This window comes from Mytilus edulis, chromosome 11, assembly GCF_963676685.1.
Source record: "Mytilus edulis chromosome 11, xbMytEdul2.2, whole genome shotgun sequence".
Classification (NCBI taxonomy): Eukaryota; Metazoa; Mollusca; class Bivalvia; order Mytilida; family Mytilidae; genus Mytilus; species Mytilus edulis.
This window is the reverse complement of record NC_092354.1, coordinates 15,657,507-15,685,284: the sequence shown is the minus strand read 5'-3', so window position 1 is coordinate 15,685,284 and position 27,778 is coordinate 15,657,507. Positions and strand designations below refer to the sequence as shown.

General features: G+C 30.6%; 1 protein-coding gene and 1 long non-coding RNA gene across 2 annotated transcripts; both read left to right on the top strand.

Annotated features, from left to right (window-relative positions):
* The first annotated feature begins 1,917 nt into the window (after positions 1–1,917).
* On the top strand, positions 1,918–25,317 carry LOC139495218 (lysM and putative peptidoglycan-binding domain-containing protein 2-like). Its single transcript, XM_071283443.1, has 3 exons — positions 1,918–2,121; positions 14,301–14,647; positions 20,870–25,317. Exons 1-3 carry the CDS (start codon positions 1,954–1,956, stop codon positions 21,144–21,146), a joined length of 792 nt encoding a protein of 263 aa, XP_071139544.1. The 5' UTR covers positions 1,918–1,953; the 3' UTR covers positions 21,147–25,317.
* LOC139495219 (uncharacterized) lies at positions 8,431–10,819 on the top strand. Its single transcript, XR_011657291.1, has 3 exons — positions 8,431–8,971; positions 9,722–9,790; positions 10,556–10,819. It is a non-coding gene; the product is annotated as an uncharacterized lncRNA (long non-coding RNA).
* Positions 25,318–27,778: the final 2,461 nt, after the last annotated feature.

The following is a 27,778-nucleotide window of genomic DNA, read 5'->3' as shown; positions in this document are numbered from 1 at the left end:
GCAATATATATACATTTGTACTTTACAAGTAATAAAAAAAAACATTGATGCCCAATATGTTTTTTTTATTTAATGACCTCATGATAAAATACAAAAATACCCAGATCAGTGGAGACAGGACATGTAACTGACACACACATGCCAGTTATGGTTATTTTGATAATAGAAATTGACTCAAGTGACAATTCTGATAGTAAAATAGAAATTTGACCTAGTGAAATTTTGGATGACACCAAGTGAAACACCAATCATGCATCTTATGTGAAATTATAGAATATGGAAAATTTGGATACAGCATTGTAGAAGCTGTAGGATTTTTAAAAGGGTATTTGTCGAAAAATTAAACTGAAGACACATCTTTATTTGCATCAATGGTTTCTGAGCTTCAATTTTCGCCATGTGAAGCAGTTAAAAAGCGTTTAAAAATATGGTGGTCAGGGTTCTCTTTCATTTAAATGAAAAGAGAGGGAGTAACACTTATAATATAAATGGTAAAAGAAAAAGATGTTGTATAATTCCCAAAGCCATAATTCAAACCCATACCACTCAGTAGTGTAAAACAATTCAAAGGAGAAAACTAACTGCCTAATTTATCCACAAAATAGTGAACGAGAAACTTAGTAACACAGTAACAAACTACAACCACTGAATCCAGGCTCCTGACTTCGAAATAGGCACATACAGAATGTGACTGCGTCAACTTAAGCATGCTAGTTGGTGTCCAATCCTCCCCTAATCAGGGACAGTGGTGTAATAGTACAGCATAAAGATTATTATGTGGTCATTGAATAAAAAAAAATCTATAGGGTGTACCAATGCTTTTTTTATATAACAAAATCCATACTATAAGTTATTGTACAAGTAATAAGTGAATTATAATTTGTACAAAATGCTACATGTTCACAGACAACGGAATTTATTACAAAGGATACTAATAGTATATACTGGAATGGTCCTGGGTCCAATTGATTGTAATATGTTTATGTGATGTATGTTACTGAAATTCTTCTGCAAATACAAGGCCACCCGATATTACCAGTAGAAAGACCCCAAAAGATATACATTGTAAGATTAAGAAGATGTGGTAAGCGTGCCAATGAGACTATTATCCATTCAAAACACAATTTTCAATTATCTTCAATTTCTACGGAAGATTGGCTGTCAAAATGCTAACATTCCAATTTTCAATAACAGTTAACAGCAAATAGATTCTCACAATAACAGATAACAAAATAGATAATAGTCCTATAACAGCTAACAAAGAATAAGACAATAACAGCTAACAGTAAATATATTTTCAGAATAACAGATAACAAAGAATTAAAATGCCCCATAACAGCATAACAGTTAAACCCCTTGCCCCCCCTCTTAAAAAAATAATCGGCATATTTGTTATAAAAATATAATTTATGGGCATATTAAAGCCATTGAAGATGAAGATGAAGATGAAGATGAAGATTAGACGTTTTTACACTTCAGAATCATAAAACGGCGAAATTTTGTCCCCTGCGAATATGTGCGCCTTCTATTCCGCTTTGTGTGAAAAATGTGAAATTTCCATATTAACCGAGGATAAAGGGTTAATTGCCTTTGAAAAAAAGATTTATAAGACGGTAAATCATTTTCAGTGTATGTTTCAGAATATCAATTAACTATTCAATATTTTAACTTCCCAGATAGAATTTCACGTCAATGGAAAATATATCACAGTGAATTATTTTCCTCTGGATAAAAAAATAACAAAAACTACAGTAACATTTTTCCCCAACAGGTGATATTTCACCCGGATAGAATTTTTCTCTACATATGGTTTATCCCCTACCTTTATGTACCTCATTTCGTGATTATGTGACGTCACAATAGATTCCATTGCGTGAGACGTTTAGCATTTTATCTTGCCCTTTTTATGTTCGATTTATTTTTATCCATCCCACGTGATTACGTGTGGCCAAAATGGCGGAAGGTGGTGGTGAGGAAAAACAGTTTCTGGGGAAATTAGTGCGAAATCAAACAAAATATGGAACAAATTCACGATTAACACAGAAAAACTCAACCTATATAAAACATTCAATTGTAAAAGGAGATACTCTCCAAGGCATTTCGCTCAAATATGGAACTACGGTAAGAATATTGAGTGTCAACATGGAACTGTCAAAGTTAAAAGTACATGTATGTGAAACCAGAGACATATATACACATGCGTATATATGTCTCTGGTGAAACTAAACATACATGTACCTGCAGGTTATACCAATTCTAGTTTCCTTTGATTTCCAGGCATTGAAGTCTAAAACTATACACTTCAAAGAATAGACAACTTTCGAGTTCGATGCATTTCCGTCAAAAACTCTGGTTTTAATGAACATCATTCGTGCGTTTAGGGGCATCGTCACTTCCATTCAAATGTGGAGCGAGTGGTTGGAAAATTATAATACTATATTGCACGATTTATTCGGCAAACTAAATTCTCGTAATTGACAATCAGCAGTGTTGTCATTAGGGAATTGTGCTAAAGTACCTACGAAACAAAAATTATACTAGTTTATCCTACACAATGACAATCACTTAGACGCTTGATGAACGTTGATAGTGCAGGGATACAGGCGACCCCCTCTATCTGGTAAATGACTTCACAAAGGCGCGCCTAATTGACAAGTTTGTTCCAGTGATGGGTGAACTTGAAAGTGGTCTATTCTGCTAACAGAATATTTCTTACTGTTGATGTTACATGCAGACAGTTTTCAGCATTATATTTTGATTCGATTTGTTTGTTCAAGGATAAACTTTTGTAGCAACAGGCTTCACGCTAATTTTTGTTTTAAAATTTGTATCAGATTCTTTTAAACCTTTGGCATAAACATGGGCATCCACAAACATGTTAAAATACACCAATTACTGTATCAGGAGACTGTAATTTAGTAGTGGTTGTTGTTTTTCCCTTTATAGTTCATGCAGGGATGTGGAAATGGAATGCCCAACTAGTACATTTGACCGACCAGCATGACCAGACAAGCAATTTTTTGTGTCTTTGTTTGGCCAAAAAATATAATATGTGTGTTTCCTCTTACATTTACATCTTTGAATAAAAAAATAGGGTAAACATGGTAAATGTAGGTACATTTACACAATTAGACAGGGATTTTTTTTATTTTCTCAATTTTTTTTTTGCATTGAGTGTATGTGAGGTACATGTACATTCTGATTTTAACCATGTTTAAAGTGCTTATTGAATTATGAAAAAAAAACTTTAGGGTAGGATAATTTTTAACTTAAAAAAAATAGGGAGGGTAGGGTAATACATGTAGTAAACACACATCTTTTTGTCATGTTTGTATTTGGCCATGACCATGTACAAGTAAGAAAATATTGCTTAACATTGTCAATTTGAATATATCATATAAAATCTGGTTAAAATTCATTCATAAAACTACAAAAATATAAATAAGACCAAAGCAAATTTTTTTAGTAATTTCAATATCAATGATCAATTCCCAAACTACATAAAATAAGTATACAGACCCGGGTTTCATCAATATTCTGAGTGATTGTAAAAATGAATTTATAAGTATAAGGAATGTTATTTTGCACTCCATAATATCTGCATATTTATCATGTTTATAGATCGGTTACAATCCAACACAAAAGTAGCGTAATGGAAATCAAGGCCGCAGCAATACACTGGAATGCCTTCACGGTCATCCGATGTAAAAATCCATTTTGTCTTGCAATTGGAGACACAAGACTTACTAGTAATACATTTGCTAATCATGCTAATGGTTTTTTCAAAGGGTAATCTCTAAATATCCAGCTGTTAACAGTCACATTTTTTTAAATAGAAACACTCAGTTGTCTCATTGGCACTCATACCACATCTTCCAATATCTATATGTAATAGTAGTGTAAAAAAGTAATAGAAACAGTTCCATGCATATGAATCAAAACTACAATATACATGATATAACATCAATGCAACAACACAAGATCTCCACCCCAAAAAAATTCAAGCTTTAACCATGTTAACTAATATTAATAATAATTTTGATCATGGCAATCTTTTTAATAGAAAAGATATGCCAATACCCAAATTCCCTTGAACTAGCATTTAGGCATAACAACTGCCAATTGGAAATCATTGACAATTTAAAGTGATTTAATGTATGATTTTAATATGATGTGCTTCTTTCCCTTTGTGAATGAACCCATGCTCTAAATCCAATAAAATTTGTTTGCACATGCGTACATTGTATATTGACTACTGCAGAATAATGAATTTTATCAAATTGTCATGCATTTAATATAGTTCATTAATTAAAACACTTCTAAACTCTTTAATAAATGATACACATGTTGAACATTACTAATTCATTTATTATGACTGGAATGTGTTAACGTTGCATTTGAAAATTGAAATATTTGACCTAGATACAACAACCGTTCATGTTGGCTGTTCAAACTCCTCCCTCTGAAACATCACATTGCCAGTCAGTTGCTTGTTTATCTTCTTATATCTACATTTAAACAAATAAAAAGAGTTAAAAGGGGTTGCAGGGTAAACATCTCAATGAGACATCAACCCCAAATAACTAAATGGGCAAAAGCCATTTAGATACTTTCATGACATGACTTACTTAAGAAATAATTGATGCAAGCTATACTTTATTGTAGTTTTAACATGGGTAGGCACTATATTCGTGTTATTTTAGCCCTCACTATAGAATGTATAGCTCAGGCATAAATAATCACAAATATAATGCCTACCCATGTTAAAACTACAATAAAGTATAGCTTGCATGCGTGCCAATGAGACAACTCTCCAACAAGTCACAATTTGTAAGAGTAAACCACTATAGGTCAAAGGTCATATACATGAATTTACAATGCAAGATTTATATAGGGAAGTTTAATTTCTTTGTCAAGCCATGGAAGTATTTAGTAATATTGACTTCTATTATTACTTCCATCATAGAAAAAACTTTATATTATTAAATTTATGTTAATCTGAAAAGTTTTGAGTTTTATGTCCTGTTGGGTATAAATAATTCTCTTAGAAATGTTTCCTGGACATTTTTTCCCTTCAATCAAAAATAGTGTTATGTCAGGTCATACAGGTAATTATTGCCAATTAACAATTGGACAAGTGATTAAAATGAATAATAAACTGACACCTGTCTTTATTAATTAACACCATTTACCTGTATGGTGTGATAAATAAGTTTGTTAATCAGTGTAATGAAATTTGTAATTTTTATTCTTTTTATATATTTTTGAATAAATAAAAATTCAAATGTCATAATTTAATCGTGTCAATTACCTATGATATTGTTAAATATGCACATGGTAAAGTTATAAAATTGACACACTTTTATATAATTTCCAATAGATCTACATTTATTAGACATTGATTGTTAAATTAGTTTATATACCTGAAGAATAAGCAGGAATGGAACTTCATGAACTTAAAACCTTTAATGTAAGTGCCCAGTCTTTTCTATTTAGAATACATGGTATATATAGCTAACAACAAGTTTATTCTGATAACCTTTGTGAATACAATGGTATACAGAAAACAATAATTCTAATGCAACAACGTTTGTAGCGTTCATTTTGATTGGATAACGTCACTTTATTACATGGCATCAATTGACAATTGATGCTATGGGACGTACGCGCAAGCGCAGACGGCATATGACCGATTTTAAATACATGTTTTAACGTTGTTTTCTGTCAGTTTCATTAGAATGGAGATAACAATATTGTATTTTAAGCTCTGACGGCATCAATTTGGGATTTGATGGTCGCAAATACCCGTTTACTGTTTCCGCTAACGCGTCGCCAGTAAACTTAATTTGCGACCATCAAATCCCCAATTGATGCCGTCGGAGCTTAAAAAACAATACAGTTATCTCCTAACAGCAAAGTTACTCTCTGTCACAACGATGGTAAAATTTGAGGTTTGCATAGAAATATGTACCGGAATTCAGTCTTTAAAGTAAAAAGTTTGATAAAAAGTAATATTTTATCGAAATTATAGTGTCTCAAGATAGGATGTCCTTATTTTTGTATTCATTTAATTTTAAGGACATTTTCTTTAACTTTTACAATCATGACAATAAATTTTAATCTATGAAATCCTCATTAAAATGTAAATATGATTTAACTATTTGTATCTTTATGCAAAATATAAATAAAATTTCAGTAGCCCAGGTGAAAATATTTACATGCTTAAGAACAGCAATAAAATGGAAAGGATTGATAATAATAATGCAAGCATTTGGTGTTGTGAATTTATACACTGTATTCTTTCTTTTTTTCTCTCTATTAAGTGAATGGAATAAAAAAAAAATGGACATCAGATTAAATTTATAGGGCATTTCTTTAATTGTTACAATAAATCTTAATGTATAAAATTCTCATAAAAAATATTAAACGGTTGATAATCATGATAATACATTTTTGACAATTACTTGATTTCTTTATTCCACACATCGTTCATTTCTTTTAAATCAGTATTTTATTGTACATAATACATTTTACCTAAATAATTTTTTTATTTTCCACAGCTATAAATCTTTTTACATTTGTACCCCATTATTCTCTTTTCTAAAATTTTGGCTAATATTATTTGTCTGTTCCTTATAATATTTAGCCATTATTCTTTATTCTATAAACCCCATCTAGATCCTCATGTAGACATGGTAGATATGTATGTTCATTTGTACTAATACTATTTTTCCATTAGTACATATTAACTACTTTGTATGTAGGAAGTACATGTAACATGTTGTTTAGGAAGTGGCATGTAACTATTTGTTTAATGATACTTTTTTTATGTAACACATGTTGTATGGTTCATTTGTAGCTAAATATAGTATTGTTATTACCAGAAACATAGATTTTATGAAGGACTATTATAATTTGTTTTGTTTTTGGGTGTGGATTGTCCACTGGATTCAGTTCCATGCAGATAAAGACATTTTCATAAGGGGGGCACACTTACTGCCTAAGAGGGGATCCTCTAATGTCGCGCTTCAGTGATTCCCTAGTGATTATAAATCAACCAATTTTTTTTCAATCTAAAAGGGAGAGCCCAGTTACACTAATCCCCTCCCCCTTAATCTGCCTTTGCAATGTTTTTTTATTTTTTATTTCGAATTAAAGCCAATTTTTTGCCAGTTCTGGTCCTGTAATTCCTAATTCTTGATCAGGACTAAGCATGCTTAGAGTGACTGAGACCATCAATATCTGATGTTTAAATTTTTGCTTAATGTAATGAAACCTCATTATTAGTCCAGTCAAACTAAGTTTTAACCTCAAACTAATTGCAACTGAAAATGTTTCAGTTCTAATCTATAGCATTAAAGCCCTAAAGTGCTAATTATACACAGAAAAATGTCCCATAAAATCTAGCTTGAGGAAAACTCAAAATCAACATTTTTATTGTCCTATGACATGGAAATTAACATTAGAAGGGGAGATCACTCTGCAAAAATGACTCTTTTTTTTGTTGTTGTTGATTTTTTTTAAATTTATAATTCTGATTCTTTGATTTGAGATGAGGAACAACAATACAAGTTATATTCCTTTACTTTTGGTTTTGTCAGTTATTTGTAGGGATTTCATGACTATACAACTGTGTTGACAGGTATATATCATGTATACATTTTGTATATGCCACTGGCACATCCTTATTTTCTGATTTACTGAAATCAAAATTGTCAAACGGATGAATCTTTTGTAGTACAAACATGCGTCTGGCGTACAAAATTTCATACTGGTATCTATGAAAAAGTAAAATCACTAAATACTGAACTCGGAGGAAAATCAATTCGGAAAGTCCATAATCACACGGCAATATCAAATAACAAAACGCATCAAAAACGAATGGACAAGAACTGTCATAATCCTGACTTGGTACAGGCATTTTCAAATGTAGAAAATGGACAGTTTATTGTCCATCGGTTAGTGGCTTTTTTTAACATTGTGAAATACTTCTCATGCTTGTGTATTAGTAGCATTCAGGTGCTACTGTCCTATAATCCACGTAATATTTAGTCATATTATCATATGATCAAGTTGAAGGTAACGTAACGTCTATATATTTAATGTTGAATAGTGCCTCGCTGTGACTTTCAAATGATGAATTGCAAATTGAGTGATATGCCTTTGCTATATCTGCTTTAACAGTTGTTTGTAGGGATTTTCTTGTCAAAAGAATTCTTGTAGTATTAAATATCTCATCACTTCTTTTGAAGATTAATAAAAATTTAAGTTGACAAAAATGTTTTTCGCAATTGATTCCTTTGTATTACATGTACAAACATGCACTTGTGTCTTGTGACTTGTTGTATAAAATTTCATTTCGGTACCTATGATGAGTTTATAATTGTACATCGGTTAGTGGCTTATTTTTGTTGTGAAATACTTGTGTATCTGGGACAACATCCCTAATGCGCCTTGAAATGAGGAACTCAAAAGTCACGTGTAAAGAAAAAATCTCTGTGTAGTGATATTGGACATGTTTCTATTTTTAACAAATGACTGAACTTAATTATTTGTGGTGATTAGGAAAGTAGAGGAACATAGAATAAATGTGTAAAAACTATGGAGCTATTGAATGTGTTCAAAGTATTAAATTTTCAAAGAACTTATTGTGTTAAAAAGGGGATATTTTACCACAAGGAGCCGCATCACAAAAGGATGTTCGGGGTTTGCTAATTTACGGAAAAAGTAATCTCACTTCGTACCCCGAAAATTTAACCACATATGTGAAAATGTCACAGCTTCGAAACAAGCTATCATACATATCCAAGTTTACGATATGGACTGAGCTACAGGAAAAAACGTTACCATTATCGCCTATGGAAAAACAATTAAAGATATTGAGCCAATTTACAAAAGATAAATCAGAAGTTATCAGAGTGATCTATGGATGATTTCACCTTGTACACCCGGGAAAATTGTGAAAATGATGGTAAGTATTTTTTTATTTATACCCAGATATCCCAGATGATTTCAGATAACCATTATAGATAAATACCAGCAGATACTCAATGAAATTTTCGCTTTTAGAAAGCATTACAGGCACGGGGCTGAACACTTTTTTTAGGCACAATTCTAACTTTGTTTACACCCCGAGAGATCCGAAAGGAATTTGTTTATGAATTGAAAAAGGCATGAACTAACATAATAGTTTTATCTGTAAGTAAACATGACACAATACAGTCTTTGTTATGTAATTATCACTCCGGTTTACAGGAATAACTGATAATCAAGGGAGATAACACACTCCATACGAGTAAAGTGAAATACATCATCATCATGTGCTTTTATCCAATAATTTGACCCATGGTCAGTCAGTAGATATCATAGGCAGTTAATAAACAGACAAACATGTACATGTATTAAAGAAATCATGAATTATTATTTGTAATGCACACTAGCAAATCACAAGATATTGTCTTTTCTCAGTGAAAAAGGGGGAGGGTCAACAAACCTTTCGAAAACAATATTGCTGCACCTTTTCAACTATTAAGCTAGTTAGCTACCACTCATTACTTCTAATATAAAAGATTTAAATGAAGGTTGATAAGCCACAAGGGAGAAGCATTTTTCTTTCTTTGCGATAAAACGTTCAAGAATTTGATTTTTGCTCTCTCAATAATACTTATGCATTCAAACCAAATAATAACACAGCCTGAGTAATTTTTTTGTCTTATTTCAGTTCCAGTCATATCATTACTTTTTAACCTGAGATGACAAACTAGAGGTTTTAAAAGGTCCTGAATAACTGGTAAGCATTTTGTTTTATTTGGCAAGCTCTAAATTGTTTATTTATGGTATTTATGCAATTCAAATTACAGTCGGTATGTTAAAAATATACTGATATGCAAACTGTTGCTATGGTCTTGGCATTAAATGAAAATGCTTGGTTACTGATCTTTTCGACTCCATATTTCAAGTTAAACCTTGCGGCAACTGTTCCTCATGTAACACTGCAAACTATAATTAGCATTATTTTGATATGTCGTTATTTAATGACGCTATATTACGTGTGATGTCACAATGTTTCCTTTAAAAACCTCATGCCGATATCTCACTGTTAAAAGATTTTCACTGAAATACATGTAAAAAACATTTTTTCTCAAATACAATTATGTGAAAGAACCAAGTTTTGAAAATTTGCACTTCATCGCACTCTAATTATATGATTCAAATGACTTTTACAGTAGTTTATAGTGGTTTCTACAGTATAAAATACCAGGTTTCCACCGGCTAGAATAATTAAGTATTTTGGTGTTTTTTTTATGAAATCTTCATTTTTGCATAATTTCTCTGTCAAAATGCACTTTTAGGCACCAGAAAATTTTATTGAATGCTTTAACAGGGTCTGTGTGTTGTATTTTAAGGTTACATTCAGATGTTTTGTCCTTCTTTTGACTAGTGAAGGTATACTGTTAGAAATTAATTATGCATACACTTTGTATTCAAAATAAATAAATATAACGATAAAAGTGTCATTGCCTTATAGTGCTGAAACAACTTTATTTTTTTTCAGAAATGGACAAAAATACACAGATTTATTCAGAATGTCATACCGATGAAGATCACATAAAAATATTTGGAAAAATCAGAACTATGGATTGCAATATGGGACAACATCCCTAATGCGCCTTGAAATGAGGAACTCAAAAGTCACGTGTAAAGAAAAAATCTCTGTGTAGTGATATTGGACATGTTTCTATTTTTAACAAATGACTGAACTTAATTATTTGTGGTGATTAGGAAAGTAGAGGAACATAGAATAAATGTGTAAAAACTATGGAGCTATTGAATGTGTTCAAAGTATTAAATTTTCAAAGAACTTATTGTGTTAAAAAGGGGATATTTTACCACAAGGAGCCGCATCACAAAAGGATGTTCGGGGTTTGCTAATTTACGGAAAAAGTAATCTCACTTCGTACCCCGAAAATTTAACCACATATGTGAAAATGTCACAGCTTCGAAACAAGCTATCATACATATCCAAGTTTACGATATGGACTGAGCTACAGGAAAAAACGTTACCATTATCGCCTATGGAAAAACAATTAAAGATATTGAGCCATCTAGCATCCAGGTGCTGCTGTCCTATAATCTATGTAATATTTAGTCATATTATCATATGATGAAGTTGAAGGTTATGTCTATATTTGTATGCAGATAAAACGGTTACCGTAAGTTTATATAGAAGCCATATCATGATATCACATGGAGAAAGTGTCATTGTGTGTAAAGTACACACTTTAGATGATCAAATATTTGTTTTAATACATATATATATATATTAAAGGATGGTTTAAGTGTACTTCATTTATTGTATTTTCGAAATTTTTGCTACATCTTTTTGTATTTATTTACCCATTGTTCTCTATTCGTAATATTTCAGCCCCATGTCTTATTATTTTTTTTCTTTTTGGCTATTCTTTATATATTTAATTTTTTTATCAGTAATCTCTATTTTTTTGTATTTCATCACTAAATTATTTTGTTTTCTTTATTTTCTTGGTCTATTTTTCTCTATTTTTTGTGTTTTCTGCCCTTTATTCTGCATTTTGTGTCCCAGATTATCTTTTCTGTAAACCTCACCCAGACTCTCATATCTGCATATATATACATGTAGAGTGATTTTTCCTGAAATCGCAATAATTAATCTCATATTTTTGTCCATTATTAGAAAATCGCAATAATTATGTGATAATAAAAGCTCACAATAATTTCTGAATTTACAGTATATTCCGTGTTGAAGGCCGTACATTGACCTATAATGGTTTACTTTTTTTTAAATTGTTATTTGGATGGAGAGTTGTCTCATTGGCACTCACACCACATCTTCCTATATCTATTGGCTAACAGAAACGGAAACTTCTGAAGGACTTGGGGATTCCAATATATCAATATACAGTGAAACCTGATTAAACCGAACCCTGAATAAACCGGAAACCTGTCTAATCCAAACTTGTTCTGAAGACCAATCATATCACATTTTATGCATTGTGAACCTGATGAAACCGAATACCTGCCAAAACCGAACGAAATCTCAAGTCCCGAAAGGGTTCGGTTTAGTCAGGTTTCACTGTACATGTATTGAATTACTCAAGTATTACAATGCTAGAGAGGAAATATAAATTTTAAAAGCTGCTTTTTCAAGTTGCTAATACATGTACATGATGCGTACAATTATAAACAGGAAAATATATTTGTAATTTTAATTGGTTTTCATAACTAACTTAAAATTAAAGTTTTTTGATAGGATAATTATCTTATTTCCTTATCAAGTTTGAAGATGATTTCATATGATACAAATGTGTACATGTGTTATATATATGTCCTGTTTGAAAGCTACGGGGGTCTTTCATTTCTTGTTTCAGTATTTTTTAGGTCATTATATATTCTCTATTTCCTTTTATGTTTTAGTACCCCATTATGCTCTATTCTTTAATTTTTTGCCTGTTTTCATCTATTCTTTATGTCATGTATGTTACACTCTTTATTTTGCCCTTTTTGTCCATTTATTTCTTTTTTTTATTTTTTATTTTTATTGACTTTTAAATAGTATTCTATTATTTCATTTTTATTCTGCCCTTTTATGTTCATTATTCACCTTCTGTAACCCCATCCAGACCCTCAGATACTGATAAACTTAAATGAAAAATGAAACAGACATTTTATGGGTTATTTTTTCCAAACATGTGAAAAAAAAGAAGCAAAACCCCGGTGAGTGTTTAATCTTCATATGTGCAGAGAGGCACAGGTTTCAGATAACAAATAGATAAGGGCTGACTATATTGCATTGTTTTCATATATTTTTTCTTCTTTGTAATTTTTTTTATAGCTATTAGGTCATTAGTTTTCTCAATTGAATTGTTTCATATTTTTCATGTTAGGGCCTTATATAGCTGATAAAACAGTTTGGGTTTTTCTTTCTCATTCAGTTTACATCTTATTCATTTGAACTTTGGTGGATAGTTGTCTCATTGGCAAGCGTAATTACTATATATATCTATATATAGCTACATCTCTTTATTTAATAGAAATATCTTTGAAACAAAACCTGAGCTCAATTGTATTTTAAGAAGTGTGTACATAATCTTAAATCCTGACTCAATGCATAGAAAATAGTTACTTTGTGGCAGTATTACTTGTAACATCCTGTTTATAGCTCATATAATACATGTACATGCATTACAGAGATTTTCCTATTTATTCAGTTTAAGTCACAGGACTTCCCTTTGTCATGTGATGTAATCTATCTGAATATCAGTGCCAGATGTGTTTTTGTACTGTTCAGCAGTGATTTGCAAATTCCATGTAAAATATGGACACAAACAATAACAGAGGGCACTTCAAATAAAATTGAGAATGAAAATGGGGAATGTGTCAAAGAGACAACAACACGACCATAGAACAAACAACAGCAGAATGTCACCAACAGGTCTTCAATGCAGCAAGAAATTCCCGCACCCGGAGGCATCCTTCAGCTGGCCCCTAAACAAATAAATGTACTAGTTCAGTGATAATGAACGCCATACTAAACTCCAAATTGTACACAAGACACTAAATTTAAAAATAATACAAGACTAACAAAGGCCAGAGGCTCCTGACTTGGGACAGGCGCAAAAATGTGGCAGGGTTAAACATGTTAAAATGAGATCTCAACCCCCCCCCCCCCTTTACTTCTAGCCAATGTACAATGATGAAGAAAAGTAAACGCATAACAATTAAATTATATATATACATGATATACAAAAGAAGTAAAGACTGGCGTCCAGAATATAAACCAGCAAAATATGTTTCAGAAAATAATGACATTTATATATACAAATATTAGGGCAAATTTATTAAGGTAGAGGGGGAGGTGTTTTATAACTGATATTTGTTATAAACCCTACTCTTTAATACAGGGGGATTTATATTGTGTCCGCCATTTCGTCCTCAAAATATTTTTGTCACACTTTTCTCAAAAACTCTTAAACAGATTTTAATGAATTCATATTTGATGACAGCAGCTACTTAATGATGAGTTGTAAAGTTTGAGCATTTTTTGGGGGCATTTGTTATTTTTATTTTCAAGTGGAACAATTACAATGAATTAAAAGAGACAACTATATATGGTCCAAAATGGATGTTAGCATATTTTTTTTAGGAGTATTTACTATTTATATTTTCAGAAAGAACAATAATCTGCAAGAAAAAATGGCAAAATCCTACAATGGACAAATGATAGTTTTATTTTTATGATAACATTAATTTTGTTTTTTCAGGTGGAACAAATAAAAAGAGAAAACCAACTATGGACAAATGATAGTTTATTTTTACGAGAGCATTTATTAATTCCGGTGCAAAATGAGGATGTCTCTTCAATACCTGACCGTTATGAAACAGTCGTGATAGACCCTGTGTCACGGACAAGATCCGCTAGTCAAAAATCAAACACAAGTGCTAAAAGTAACGAAAGTGAAAAAAACGTGCCAAAAGATTCATCGTCGTCATCATCTTCATCTCAAAAAGCTGCAGCAAATGGCGAATCAGGAATGGACTTTTTATCAAAATATGACACATCTATTGCACAATTAAAATCTAACGTTAACAAGATGGAAAAAAATGCAAGGTAATTAAAAGTTGAAACAATCAAAAGTATGGTTATTGATTGGTAAGAGATTTCATGCATTTAAAAATTTCACATCTATCATGTCTATAAACACATGGAAATACATGACCCATATATACGTTATTTCAGACATGTCTTAGGGAGCTGACCATTTGATTTTTATGGGGGGGGCTAGGATGAAATTTGAAAAAAATAGGCAGGACAGGAGTTTTGAGTAAAAAAAAAAAGGCAGGATGAGACACTTTGCAAAAAAAAAAAGCAGGATGACAATTTAGGTAAAAAAAAGTCGGGATAAACTAATAAAAAAAAAGGCAGGACCGAATAGAGTGAAAAATAAAAAGGCAGGACAGAGATTACAACTAAAAAAAAATGCAGGACACAATTTTTCATCCTAGCCCCCCCATAAAAATCAAATGGTAGCTCCCTTATGTGTACAATGCAAATTGCGAACCACATGCTAAACTTTTATTAGGTATTCAGGCTTATGTTGGTTTTATCAGGTTCACAGCGCATACAAATTGAAATGACATTGCTTAAGAACATGTTTGGTTTATACAGGTTTTCAGTTTAATACAGTATAAGGTTTAGCCAGGTTTCACTGTATTAAGAAAATGAAAATTACTTGGCAGAATTTAAACTCTGTATGCATCTACAAGAAAGTAAATTAATGAAAAATACTAACATTTTTATATGGCGAAATCACCCGATTATTTGAAGATTATATAGTATATTTCACACTTCACCAAGCAGTAAATGAATTTAGTACTAGTGCATGTACAATTATTTAAGTGCATTTGCATGCATTTGTATTTTTTTAGTTTTACAACATTTTAGTAAGAACAATTCTATGGAATTTTTTAAATAAATGTAAATCTGAAATTATATGCATGAATTTTTTTATTGCAATTTTATTTCTACAAGCGACAATAAGGTGAGATTACATGTATAAATAAATGTGGTATAATATTATATATTGATTCTCTTGACCAGTGGCCAATATTTCAAAACAGATGGATAGTTGAACTTCCAAATTTATTTATTTTTAAATCATGATATTTCATGTCAATCAGTCAATGTATGTGGAAACACTGCGTAATTATCATCATTACATTTATACAATCTAACTATATATAGAACTAGTGTCCATGCCAATCACATTAGGATCTCTGGAGTCAGTTTCACAAAAAAGTCGTATGACTTAAAATGATCAAAGTTGTGAACAATTGATTTCAGTATATACCTAAAATCAATCTTTAATAGTCGAAATTTTTTTGTGAAACTGACTCCCGCAAACAATACTCTGTTCTTTTTTTCTGTCTTTTGAATGTTCAGATTTGTGAATTAAAGATATATTATTATATACCTAAAATCATAACACTTACAGAAATTTTGAGGCAGAAATTTCATCTAATAATTTTTATCAGAACAGCCTGGTGAAGAGAGGATTTTAAGATTTCTAAATATTTTGTTGATTAGCCAAATCCTGTGTAAAATCCTTTAGAAAATGTATTTCATTGAACATTGAAACTTGCAATAATTGGTATTAAGGTGGTACCCAACACTTTCCCTAAAATTGATTTTACTCGTTTAATTTTCATAAAATTTTGTCAAAGTAAATCCTTTAACAAAAATATAAAAATTTCAAAAATTTTGAACCAACCGTTTTGTCAGAAAAATTACACTGGTTATATAGCAGTTCGACAAACACCAATATTGATAATTGAGAAGCTTAATATTCCTTTTACAACACAACGTAATTAAAACGTTTAGCTGACTTTACAGAGTTATCTCCCTGTAGTTTTAGGTACCACCTTAAACTTGTAATAATGAATCCACAGTAAATAGATATATACATAAAACAGTATGTGTAGCTGAGAATGAAATAAAGATGTGTAGAGATATCTATTTTTTTTTGATATGCATGCTTTGCTATTCCATCTACACTTCAGCTCACAATGATTTTGTTATTTCTAGAAAGTCCACTCTGCATTTAGTATAGACTGGACATGCCATTTATTTTCTTTTATCATAAAAATAGTACAATTGCCATATTAGTCATTTGACACAGATTATTTCCCTTTGTCAATTGCTGACTGGTTTAATTTACTACTGGATAAAATTAGCCCTATCCATGCAAATTGAGCTTGTAAACTGTGAGTGAAATAATGGCATTTTATCCTATTTTTGATAAAAGAAAATAACTATTGACATCAACAGTTTCTTACTGGCTACCTTAACAAAATATTATGTGGAATTTAATGATTCTAAAAAAAAGATTACATAAATTACATATACTTGTAGATTAGTTTTGTATTTCCATAGGCTCTTTGTACATGTTTATTCTAAGGGAAGCAACTAAAAAAAAATATCTCTATTTACAGGACCAATTATGGAGTAGGCAATTTATTTATATTTATTAAGTTTTATTTGGAAAATAAATTTTAACTTTTCAGATGGCAAAAGTGGGCTGCCCCTAAAGGGTACTTAAAAATATTAAAATAAGTGTGAGCAGAAGTGTATATATGTTCCCGCTGAAATGTCTAATTTACTCATATGTCATATTTTTCAGTTCTGCATCTAACAAAAATATTCCCGATTCTGACGCTCATCAAATCTCCTCCCCCTATAGTTTAACTCTCCCTGACAGTGAATGTTAATATTGGGTATGGTTTAGTTTTATTTTAAAGGTAAATAATCATATTTGTTTTACACACCTAGTTCAAATATCTCATGGAAATTGTAAATATTAGGATATTGTCTTAAATTCAATCTTTTACTAGAGTCCAAAGTAACATAAAACATGTTAAAGCTAACAATTATAGGTCACACTACAGCCTTCAGCTATGATCAAAATAAATACTGCATGCAAACTATAAATCCTGCGACATGACAAATTTAAAAAAAGAAACAAATGGCTTGCTTTATGTTCAAAACAATTAACAAAAAACAAAGATGATATACACATTATTATCAAATGCCTGTAGCACTGAATTACACTTGACTCTTGACAGGCAGGGGTAAGCATGTCCACTGCATAAAGTGGGCACTGAGAACATTGTTCAATGTGAACTTAATAGGGACAAGGAAGATAACTCAAATACTATTTCAATCTTCTAATATATTTCCATGGGATATTTGAACTATGTATAAATAGATGCATGTTGTGCAAGAAATAGAGAAGGAATTGTTTTCAGATTTGTAATTTCTTCCTTAATTTCAATAGCTGGCGAGAATGTTTTTTCGATGAATGTTGACAGCTAAGTATTAAGCTTTAAATAAATATTATTGTTGAAATCAAATTTGAAATCAAATTCAAGTTTATATCTGTTTTTCAAAATTAGAATTAAGTTGAAGGAAATTTATTTGAGACTTAAAAGTTTCATTTCCCTTTTGAAAAATTCATTTTTTCATGTTTTCAAAATTATATATTCTTTATAAAATTGAAATAAATTTAAATTATATATTTGTTCAATATTCATTTAAAGCAAAGTTTACACCGTAAGAATTGAAAAACAAAACAATATAGTTACTAAAATGCAGGAGAAACAACAAGTTATTCAAGGATCTTCTTTTTTGACAAAGGGAGATAAATTACAAAGGAAAAGACAATTCCTTCTTGGCTTGGCCGTCATATAAGGAGAGATAATCCTGTTTCCCTTTGCATGATGTTAGATGCATGTTCTTTTTATGTATGTAAAGTTTGCTTGCTTTCATGTATATAAACAGTTAAATGACATGAGTGAATTCAGAAATTATTGCAATTTTTGTATTGATGCAAAAATTAGACAGTATTATGCATGTCATGTTTGTAATAACAAAACTCACATTTGATTCATAATTCTCCCAAAAGCAATCAAATTAATTAAGATTTCCCATTTTGCCAGTGGTGAACGAATCGCAAAAAATAAAAGCATGCATTTATTTCTGAAATTTGAGTAAGCTTGTTAAAATAATAATGAGGGCAGTGAAATTGAAAATGCAGTGAAATTATTTTTTGATATTTCAGAAGATAATGATTAAAGGTAAAAATTTGCATTAGTCTCAGCTTGGCTTGACTATATAATATTGATTCATAATTGATTTGAGTTTTTAAAAAGTAGTAACTCTAACACAATTGTTCACCTCATTATCTACCCTGAATAACATATATTAGTATAGAACTATTTTGTTTTAATTATGAAGTATGGTTTAGGATATAAAATTCCTCCTTTTTATTGTTTTTCATTTTTTATTCCCCACCTAGGATAGTAGAGGGGCATGATGTTTTCTGGTATGTTGGCCTGTTCGTCCATCTGTCCCATTTCAGGTTAAAGTTTTTGGTCAATGTAGCTAGTTTTTGAAGAAGTTGAAGTCCAATCAACTTGAAACTTAATAGTACACATGTTCCCTATGATATAATCTTTCTAATTTCAATGCCAAATTACAGTTTTGATCCCAATTTCACGGTCCACAGAGAAAATGATATTCTGAGTGGGACATTCATGTACTATGGACACATTCTTGTTTATCATTATAATGTAAGTTGAGTACTCTGAAATTAATTGCCTCCCTTGTTTTTCAGTGGCAAATATTTTATATATGTTCAGGAGTGAGAACGATAAAACATGTAAAAAGAAATCCACAATCTATTTCTCCAAAATTAAATTATTATGCAAGGAGAGAATGACAAATTATAGATTACTACATATAAGTAAATATAAATTCAAACTCTTCTTTCTTTATATTATTAATAGTTATCAATAATGCATTTAAGAATCTAGAGTGTACGCTAAATAATAATAAGAGTTAATGAATTTTGCTTTATACATTTAAAAAGTAATAATATATTTCACTCATATTTAACAATTTTTCACATTCTGTTTTTTATGATGTTGATGTTTGCCTCACCATTTTTCGCGTGGCTTATATAATAAACTAACTGCACAATGATTATAATGTTACACAATTATATAATTTCCTTTGAAGAGGAAAAGGCTGGGTCCACCAAGCTATATATATATATATGAATGTTGTAATGTTAGATGGTAGTTATATGTATGTTTCTTTCTATCTGCATTCTGCTTGGTGAGATGTGAAGTAGATTAAAAACAGTTTGATTTAAAAAAAAAAAAAACAAAAAAAAAACACGTCTGTCATTTCTAAATTTTTATTTTTTTAGGTTTGTTTTCTTTATTTTTGCCAATTACTCTTGAATTCTTCTCTTAAGGTGGTACATAACACTACAGGGAGATAACTCTGTAAAATCAGCTAAACGTTTTAATTACGTTGTGTTGTTAAGGGAATATTAAGCTTTTCAATGATCAAAATAAGTGTTTGTCAAACTGCTATATAACCAGTGTATTTTTTCTGATAAAACGGTTGGTTCAATTTTTTTGAAATTTTTATATTTTTGTCAAAGGGTCAAAGTAAATACTTTGTCAAAATTTTAAGAAAATTAAACGAGCCAAATTAATTTTAGTTAAAGTGTTGGGTACCACCTTAACATGTAAACTCCATCCAGAATCTCATAATAAAGTATTATAAAGCCCACAGACAAATAAAACATGTAAATATGTGTAGAAAACTGTAGAAACACTAGACACGAAAGCTTTTATTCAAAGTAGTTTTAGCTGTAGCTAAACTTAAAATTTGCCATTTTAGAATCTTAGGCATTCTGGGTAATAATTGTAAAGTTCATTATAAAACATTTTTGAAGTGTGTGCTAAACAATGGCTATCTAGACAATGGGGTACTTTCACTGTCAGTTTTGTGCATATAAATAAATAAGTGACGTCAACACACACTGTTAATTCAGAAATTAATGCGAGGTATTTATTAATTGGAATAATGCGACTGGGTGATTTTCACAATTAGCAGAACTTGCATTCTGAAATATGATGCTAATATATGTTTGCAGATTTTTTCTCAAAATCACAATTTTGTATCTTGCATTATTGTCCATTCTTCAAAAATCGTAATTATAAATGTACACAATATTTTCTGAAATTAACACTAAACAAACAGTGTCTAATCTTGTAGGCTTCATCTAAGAAAATAAAACCATAAAAAATATTCATTTGGTCTATGGCCAGTAGATTGAAAATTCAGCCAAATTCTAATGGTCATAATTTCTAAATTAGACATAAGTACTTAGATGGACTCTATCGATAACAATGTAAAATAACTTATTAAGATATTGATCATGAACTTGCAATGAAATCTAAATTTATTTTTATTTTTCAGGAGCCTTCCCAACAATGTTATTGACAATGATTTTACATATCGACGGAAATCATCATCTCAGCGATCTGCAAACAGCATAAATTCTAATATACGGAAGAGTTCATTTGACAGCAATGGTCAACTCCCGTCTTTTTATGATAACGATGGGTTTAGCGGCAGTGACAAGGACTTGACCAGTTCTCCTGTTCTTGTGATTAAGTCAAAAAGTTCTACGAGAAGAGTCAAAACATCATTGGACCGAATTGCAAGACAGAATGATGAAATTTTTGAGTTGTGATATATGTTTAATTTAGTTACTTATCAGCAAGTATTGTCAGGCGAATTTATTTTGGATAGAATGAGTATTTTTACGGGCAAATCTGAAACATATTTACTAATTTTGATGCAATTTTGATGCAAATTGAATTATATGTATTCTTAATTCTGAAAATATATTTATAAGTCTTGTTATCTCAAACTTTTTTATTTCTTATTCCTGTTATCACAAAGTTATGCATTCCAAATGCTTGTTATCTCAAACTCTTATATTCCTAATTTCTGTTATCTCAAACTCTTATCTTTTAAATTTCTGTTATCTCAAACTCTTATATTTCGAATTTCTATTATCTCAAACACTTAATTACATTTCAAATTTCTGTTATCTCAAACTCTTGTATTCTAAAATTCTGTTAATTCAAACTCTCATATTTCAAATTTCTGTTATCTCAAACTCTTATACTCCTTATCCCTGTTATCTCAAACTCTTATATTTCAAAATCTTGTTCTATCAAATTTGAATGTCTGCCCCAATTTATATCTTGACATTATATTTAAATTCTTCTGATTTTCTAAATCCTGTTCTCTCAAACTAAATTTCTGCATTTATTTATAATATTGAAGAATTAACCATTATATTTACTCCAAATTCCTGTAGTCACAAATTATTTTTGTGAGTTGATGAAATGTACTTAAAATGAATTGTACTTAATCTTATCTAGGGTTACTGTTTAGGAGATTGAAAAAAAACAACGTTTGAAATGTGTTTAGGTCCAGATAACATTTTTAATCTAGTCCCTCTTATTTATACTGGGGGGTTCTGTTTTGACAAGGAACTCGTTATCTTGCAAAAATTGACAAAATGAAACTTTTAGAATAAGAGGGTAAAGGGTTATTTTCTTTTAAAGTGCTTGCAATTTTCATTTAACTTGTTTTCATGCTTGCAGCTTGTTATTCACTGTGTTTCATGCTATTTGATTGAAAAACAAGGTGCTAGCTATTTTTCTATTTTTTTGTTCATTATTGAAAAGATCTTTTTATTTCTACTTAATGCATGCACATATCCCCCTTTCTATCCCCTTTGAAAGATAAGAATCCATTATTTTCCTATTTTTTTCCACATTTTATTTATTTTTATTTGGTTGAATAGTAATCTGGCAATTTCACCATTGTTCCTGTTTTTAGCAATTCATTTTGTATTAGTTGTTACCCTTATATAAGGGTATAAATTTTCATTGCAAACGAAGAGCGAGAGGAAAGAAAAATTTATCTGTCTGTAATTTGTTTTCAAATCTTTTTTTATATTTAACCTTTATAAAACGTCATGTTTTTATATTACAATAGTAATTTTTCATTAAATATTGATACGTTGGTACCAAAAACCTAGACTAAGATAAATTTGGCTTATTTAAATTTCATAAAATGTTGACAAGATATTTACCCCTTTGACAAAAATTTGAAAATTTAAAAAAACAATTGAATCACACTTTATCGGAAAAATTTCATTCACTAATAATGATCATTGAGAAGCTTAATATTTCCTTAACAAAAGAATGTGCTTAAAACATTCATTTTATTTTTACGGAGTTATCTCCCTGTAGTGTCATTTACCACCAAAAACATCTACAAGTATACATGTTACTATATATATATATCACTTTTAAAAAATCCTGTTTTGCATGATTAGAAAATATATCACTGTTAAATAATCATGATTTGCATGATCAGCATCATTTGTGGTTTGGTATACAATAGAATCGTAGTAACCATAGTTACCATACTATGATAGGCCAAGGGGGAATAACTTATGTTAAAAATATGTAATAACAGAATCAAATGAGAAATTGGCCAAAAAGACTATTTATCTAAAGATAATACTTGCTGATTAAATTCTATTGGGGAACAGTGTATAATTGTATTTCATGCTGTTGAAAAATTTCCAAATCAAAAACTGTACTCTCTTATATGGGATTTGAATAAGCATTTTAAATGTCTGAAATGTTCCTAATTATTAACAGTAATGTGATGTAAAAAAAGATCCTTATGGATCTGCTAATGAATTTGTTTGAAACATTGTTTTGTTTCTGTACTGATAATTTCAGATTTTTTGATTCCCCATAAAAAAAACGTCAAAAATATTTCCATTGCCTAATTCTAAGGAAGAATTGGGGGATGCCAACCCTTTTCTTTCTTCTTTATATGGCCAGTTTTGATTGTTTCCCATTTTCATTTTACCCAAAGGCAAGGGGGACAATTCAGTTTTTGATTTGAAGATTTTTATTTCATCATTCATGTGTATGAATTGTTTGAGCTGTGATATGTAAGCATAATTATAAATATATATATATATAAGTAATGCACATTTTTATCATTGAATGTAAATAAAATGTGAATTCATTGTAAAAATGTATAGATTGGGTTTTATGACTGTCCATAGTTTAGCTCACCTGGCTCACAGAGCTAAGTGAGCTATTCTCACTCTCATTACTTTGCATCTGTCATCCAATGTAGTTGTAAATAGTTAATTTTTACAAAAAGATTCTAGGTCAGATGAAACCAAATTTGGTCACAATCATAATCCAGTTTATAAGTTTACTAAATCGCCCAATGACCTTCCTGCCAACGAATATGGCAAACATGAATTTAAATTACATAGGTGTAAAAATCCAATTTTCAGTCTATTATCCAATAAGTTATTATGAATAGAGAAAATCTGACAGTTTTGATGTAAAAGGCCAGTATCTAATCATTTTGAACATTTTTGACCCTGTCAGATTTTTTGACCCTGTCAGATTTTCTCTAATTTTCTTACAATTTTTTTTTCTTCTATTTCATGTATTATTTTGAAAATACAATAGATCGGAAAAAAACTATAAAATGCAACAAAGATCAGCAAGACAAGATTTAAAAATAAGTCAGCATAGCTTTTATATAAATAGTCAGTTGCCTAATTGGAGTTATTGCACTTTGATTACCAAGTTACGTTTTTCCTTAATATCTTACAAACTATGATATATATGGATTTTTTTTTTTAAAGTACAAGATCTACAAGTTAGTCTTAATAATCAGTTGACGCCTCCTTCAAATGTAATGCTCGATCTTGAATGATTATTCTTACAAATTGTTGGTGTGTTTGCTCATTGCTGATAATACACATGAACCTAGGTGAGCGACACATGCTCTATAGAGCCTCTAGTTTGTTAGTGTGCTAATTTAGTTGCAATACCAAGCAGGGTTGATTCATCATTTTGTCCTTCATTTTTCGGCATGTATTTTAGTAGACAAATATTTTTGCCATCACAAGTCAGATGTTGGAATTTCCAAAGACAACTACTATGCAAAAATCTGCCTGGATAAATTATGACTATATTGGTTGTACTTTTTCATTAATTATTTGTCTGTAATAAACAAGCAGTCATAATATAAGCTGCATCGGATAGAAATTGACATTATGCAAGTCCATTCCCAATGTTATGGTTTTTTTTCTGAGTCAAAGATAATCATTGATTTATTTGTATACAAGTAAAAATATGTCCATACATTGTCCATACATCCCTTACAGGTATTTACCTTTGGTGGATTTGGGAACATGTAAATACGTAATGTAAGATGAATTTGAATAGGGTTCTTATAACAACTAAATTTTACATAGTTACAGACTTTGCACAGAGAATTTGTCATATGTCAACTCAAAATAAGTTAACATATACACATGTATTGATATTCATTTGCATAAGGTCTATTTCTATCCCACGCAGTTCATATATTTACTTGTCTAGAAAACTGTTTTATAGTTGAGTAGGGCAAGTCAGACACAGTATTGCCTCATCTCTGATGAGATATGTAGATTTTTTTGAAATTTTAGCCTGGTACAACCAGCTACAGTACATGAAAAAAAATCTACAAATTAAAACCTAATTTAGTTTATTTCCTCTTTATCAGGGATCATAAAAAAGAAGGGATGTATGTACTACATACACATATTTACACATGTGTTGAAAGTTATTAATGAATATAAATATACCTACTGTTATGTATGTAGAGTATGGCTTTCAGTCCGTAGTAAACAAACTGTAACAGAATAACTTGTAGAAAATGGCATTTGATAAAAAAATTGTTATTTGATAGAAATAACCAGAAAATTGTTCAGTTGCTGTAAATAGATAAAAGATAATAAAAGAAGAAATGTGAAATTTATAATGTTGTTCATTTTTACAATATGATTGCTACAAGCAGTATATAAATATTTCATTGAAAGGTCACATCAAATAAAAGATTAGAAAGAATAACACTTTATTTTTTAGCTCACATATCTGTAGTCCTTTGTATATGTCTCTTGGCTGTGGTATGCCTCTGTCGTCTGTAAACCTATTTAAACTTATTCATGCCCCCTGCCCTGTCATAGTGGAGGGAGCATTAAGTTTTACCCTTGTTTCTGTGTACATATATACGGACTACATGAATACACACGGCCGTACATCCCAAAGTTGGTTTCCATTTGGCCAAATGTTATATGTTATATAAAATGCTTATTACCACAGCTTTTCTCATCACTTTGCGTCCGTCGTCGTCGTCTGTTGACTTTTACAAAAATCTTCTCCTCTGAAACTACTAAGCCAAATTGAACAAACTTGGCCACAATCATTATTGGGGTATCTAGTTTAAAAAATGTGTCTGGTGACCCGGCCAACCAATAAAGATGGCCGCCATGGCTAAAAATCAAACAGGGGTAAAATGCAGTTTTTGGCTTATAACTCAAAAACCAAAGCATATAGAGCATATCTGATGGGGTAAAATTGTTTATCAGGTCAAGATATATCTGCCTTGAAATTTTCAGATGGATTGGACAACCAGTTGTTGGGTTACTGCCCCTGAATTGGTAATTTTAAGGAAATTTTGCTGTTTTTTGTTATTATCTTGAATATTTTTATAGATAGAGATAAACTGTAAACAGCAATAATGTACAGCAAAGTAAGACCTAAAATTAAGTCAGCTGACCAAAATGGTCAATTGACCCCCTAAGGAGTTATTGTCCTTTATAGTCAATTTTTAACAATTTCCATAAAATTTGTAAATTTTTACTAACATTTTCCACTGACACTACTGGGCCAAGTTCATTATAGATGGAGATCATTGTAAGCAGCAAGAAAGTTCAGTAAAGTAAGATGTAAAAACACATCACCATCACCAAAACTCAATTTTGTCATGAATCCACCAGCTTTCTTTGTTTAATATTCACATAGACCAAGGTGAGCAACACGAGCCTCTAGTTTTGTTTCCGTTCTCTTACTTTAGTTTGCCTTAACCAAATGCTATGAAACTATACAATATGTTTATTACCACTAAACACAGATCATATTAGAATTTCGGTGGCGTCACTTTAACCGTTCTAGAATTTTGCCCCTTTACAAACGAAAAATTTGTGATTTTTTTGTTTCTGTTCTCTCACTTTTGTTTGCCTCAACAAAATATTATGAAACTTATACACAATGCTTATCACCACCAAATACAAATCAAGTTTATGTTTTGGTTGTGTCACTGTTACTGTTCTAAAGTTATGCCCCTGTACAAATGGAAAACTGGCTGAATTTTTCATTTCTGTCCTCTAACCTAAGTTTGCCACAACCAAATTTTATGAAATTTATACACCACAAAACTCAGATCAAGTAAAAATTTGGGAAGGGTCACTATTACCATTCTTCAGTTATGTCCCTTTATAACTTTATATGATATGCAAGGAGGGGCATCATCTGTGTTTCGATGGACACATTCTCCATTTATTTTTAAATCTTCTTCTCTGAAACTACTGATATATTGTAACCAAAGTTGTTAAACTTCATCTATAGATGTCTTATATGGAATAAGCATATTTTGTCCTGGTCTATCAACTAACATGGTCATTAAGTAAATAGAAATGTATGAAATTTAAACACAAGGTTTATGACCATAAAAGGAAGGTTGGGATTGATTTTGGAGTTTTGGTCCCGACAGTTTAGGAATTAGGGGCCAAAAAGGACCGAAATAAGCATTTTCTAGGTTTTCGCACTATAACTTTAGTTTAAGTAAATAGAAATCAATGATATTTTGACACAAAGTTTTTGACCACAAAAGGAAGGTTGGGATTGATTTTGGGTGTTTTGGTTCCAACTGTTTAGGACTTAGGGGCCAAAAAAAGGCCCAAATAATAAGCATTATTCTTGGTTTTCGCACAATAACTTTAGTATAAGTAAATAGAAATCATTGAAATTTTTCTCATTTTAGATTTCATAAATAACAAGAAAATTTCTTCAAACATTTTTTGAGAGGATTAATATTCAACAGCATATTGAATTGGTCAAAGTCCAAAAAAAAAATTTTTAAGTTCATTAGACCTCATTCATTCTGTGTCAGATACCTATGCTGTGTCAACTATTTAATCACAATCAAAATTAAGAGCTGAATCCAGCTTGAATGTTGTGTTCATACTTGCCCCAACCGTTCAGGGTTCAACCTCTGTGATCGTATAAAGCTGCGCCCTGCAGAGCATCTGGTTCATCTGTTGGTAGCAGGTTGATAGTTTGTCATCTGTTGCCAATAGGTTGATAGTTTGTCATAATTGTCAGTAGGTTGGTAGTTTGTCATCTTTTGTCAGTAGGTTGGTATTTTGTCATCTTT

Coding starts and splice junctions, on each gene's coding strand:
- LOC139495218 (XM_071283443.1), top strand. CDS start 1,954: ATGGCGGAAGGTGGTGGTGAGGAAAAACAGTTTCTGGGGAAATTAGTG. Junction 2,122..14,300: donor CGCTCAAATATGGAACTACG/GTAAGAATATTG, acceptor TTGTTTTTTCAG/GTGGAACAAATAAAAAGAGA. Junction 14,648..20,869: donor AAGATGGAAAAAAATGCAAG/GTAATTAAAAGT, acceptor TTTATTTTTCAG/GAGCCTTCCCAACAATGTTA.